Source organism: Danio aesculapii, chromosome 11, assembly GCF_903798145.1.
Source record: "Danio aesculapii chromosome 11, fDanAes4.1, whole genome shotgun sequence".
Classification (NCBI taxonomy): domain Eukaryota; kingdom Metazoa; phylum Chordata; class Actinopteri; order Cypriniformes; family Danionidae; genus Danio; species Danio aesculapii.
Genome location: NC_079445.1, coordinates 165,001 through 167,500, shown reverse-complemented (window position 1 = coordinate 167,500; position 2,500 = coordinate 165,001). Strand labels below are relative to the sequence as shown.

General features: G+C 41.3%; 1 protein-coding gene across 1 annotated transcript in view; it reads left to right on the top strand.

Moving 5' to 3' along the window:
* slc11a2 (solute carrier family 11 member 2) overlaps positions 1-2,500 on the top strand; it is a 16,273-nt gene that overhangs the window by 6,635 nt on the left and 7,138 nt on the right. Inside the window, exons 4-6 of the mRNA XM_056467989.1 lie at positions 1-101; positions 1,349-1,468; positions 1,613-1,732. The exon at positions 1-101 is cut by the window's left edge and continues 15 nt beyond it. Coding sequence (XP_056323964.1) covers positions 1-101; positions 1,349-1,468; positions 1,613-1,732 — 341 coding nt within the window. The remainder of the gene's footprint in view (positions 102-1,348; positions 1,469-1,612; positions 1,733-2,500) is intronic.

Genomic DNA, 2,500 nt, shown 5'->3' with positions numbered 1-2,500 from the left:
AGCCTGACCTCTACAGTCCCGTGTCCCCCGTCCCGCAGGAGGAGCCGGTCTCCACATATTTCGAGGAGAAGGTCCCGATCCCAGATGATGGAGCAGAGAAGGTAAATTCAGGATGGAGCAAATCCAGAGCACAGATCCTTTACATCAGACACGACTCATTTTGAGCTTGATCAGCTTCTCTTAAACCTTTAGATGAACACGTACTACAAAGGAAAGACTACAATCTTTGACAACAACATTTATTGCTGGAGTGTTATGGTGAATCTGAAATGCTTTTTACGTATTACAATTTCCAGTGCTCATTGTGTTTATTATGGCAGACATTATATCACATTTTCACATTGCATTATCACATTGCATTATCACCGTACATCAAATAACTTTATCACAGTATATCAATAATAGCATTGTATTACATCACATTATCCTATTATGTCACTTAACTTTGTCACAGTATATCACATCACGTTATAGCATGGCATTAGTACATTACATCACATCACACTATCACAGTACATCAAGTAACAATATCACAGTACAATATCACATCATATCGCATTACCATGTTACATCACATTATCACATCACATAATCGCATGACATTATCACATTACATCACATCACAATTATCACATCATAACATATATTGTTTAAGGGGTTAAAATCACTTCATTGACACTGACAGTGTTGCCCAGCGAGAGCAGAGAGAATACAGCAGTAGAATACAGCAGAGAGTACAGCATACTCATGAGTGAGCAATCTGTTATCAGTCATGTGTGTGTGTGTGTGTGTGTGTGTGTGTGTGTGTGTGTGTGTGTGTCAAGGGTGATAATGGGAACATTCTGACATTATGCTCTTCAACATTATGTCTATAACATCACCAATCTGTGTGCTCCAGCAAGAGGAAGAGACTCTTCAAAAACAAGTGGAAAATAAATGCGAATGGAAAGTGTTGTGAAAGATGAGTCTGTGCGCTGTCATGTGCTGTTCAGACAGATCAGTGTGTGTGTGTGTGTGTGTGTGTGTGTGCGCTCTGTGACCTTCAGAAGAGCAGAAAGCACATCTGAAAACACACACCGGATGCAGACCAAAAACATGTAGTTTCTTGAGAAGAAGCAAGAGCTGGATGATATGACCTAAAGCAAAACCTCAGTTTACATTATCTAACAACTCTTTACCCGTCAATATAATTATTTACCTGTTATTTTATCCTCTCGTGGTTCATCATGTTATCATTTGTACTCTCAATATACTCAATTATTATTAAAAAGTAATAATTGAAGGGAACTCTCTGCTCTGAAACGTTCTGATTACTCACAGTTACTCTGGTTGTTTCTCCTCTGGTTAGTTGTTCAGTTTCCGCAAGCTCTGGGCCTTCACTGGACCCGGCTTCCTGATGAGCATCGCATACCTGGACCCTGGAAACATCGAGTCAGACCTGCAGTCCGGCGCTAAAGCTGGATTCAAGGTGAGCGCAGAGAGAGTGTGTGTGTTTTGTTCTCATGTCTGTGTGTGTATTTATGTATATATGTGTGTGTGTGTGTGTGTGTGTGTGTGTGTGTGTGTACATTTTGTCATCGTGCGTGTGTGTGTGTGTGTGTGTGTGTCCCAGCTGCTGTGGGTTCTGCTGGGCGCCACCATCATCGGGCTCCTGCTGCAGCGTCTGGCTGCTCGTCTCGGTGTGGTCACGGGGATGCATCTGGCAGAGGTCTGCAACCGACACTACCCCACGGTACGACCCAGTCACACACACACACACACTCACACACACACACAAATGCAGCAGATAGATGTGATTTCCTGTATTCTGCTGACTCTTCAGGGTCCTGATGAACAGTCTACTTACTATAGTTGCATTTCTCAATGGCAGTGTAAATAAACATCCTTTTACCTGCTCAAAGACACCTCAGTCAGCCGTTTCCCTTCATTTCTCTTTAAATGCTAATGAGCTGCTGTTAGCCCCGCCCCCTCTGAGGCTTCATCAGAAATAGTGATGGAAGACTCCACCCACTGGCCCAACGGCCAAATCCAGTGACGTGGCTGAAGGAGTTCTGTGTGTTTGCCTTTTCGGGCTCTTCTGGAAAGAGTTATTTTAATTAGGGCTGGGTGATTCGGCCTGAAATTACAATCGCAGTTAATTGAACATTTTAATTTGATTAATGATTAATGAAGATGTTTTTGTCCTCATAGTTGACCAGTTTTGCTCAGTAAATCCGCTCACATATTAGAAGTCAGAGATTATTGAATGAAGGGTGTGTTACTTGATTTAAAATAATTGAAGGAAACACACGCTATCTATAATCTATGATTATTTATTGAACATCAGCGCTGAACAAATTAAAACACACATTACCTGAAACCAACAGTCCATTAATTTTATTTCTTTATTTGTTTGTAAGAAACAGTAATCTGCACTTTTGGAAACTAAATTGCTTGATTTCAGTGATTTTAATATTAAAAGTGGAAGCAGGCAGCATCTCGTCTGAATGAACCCACTCCT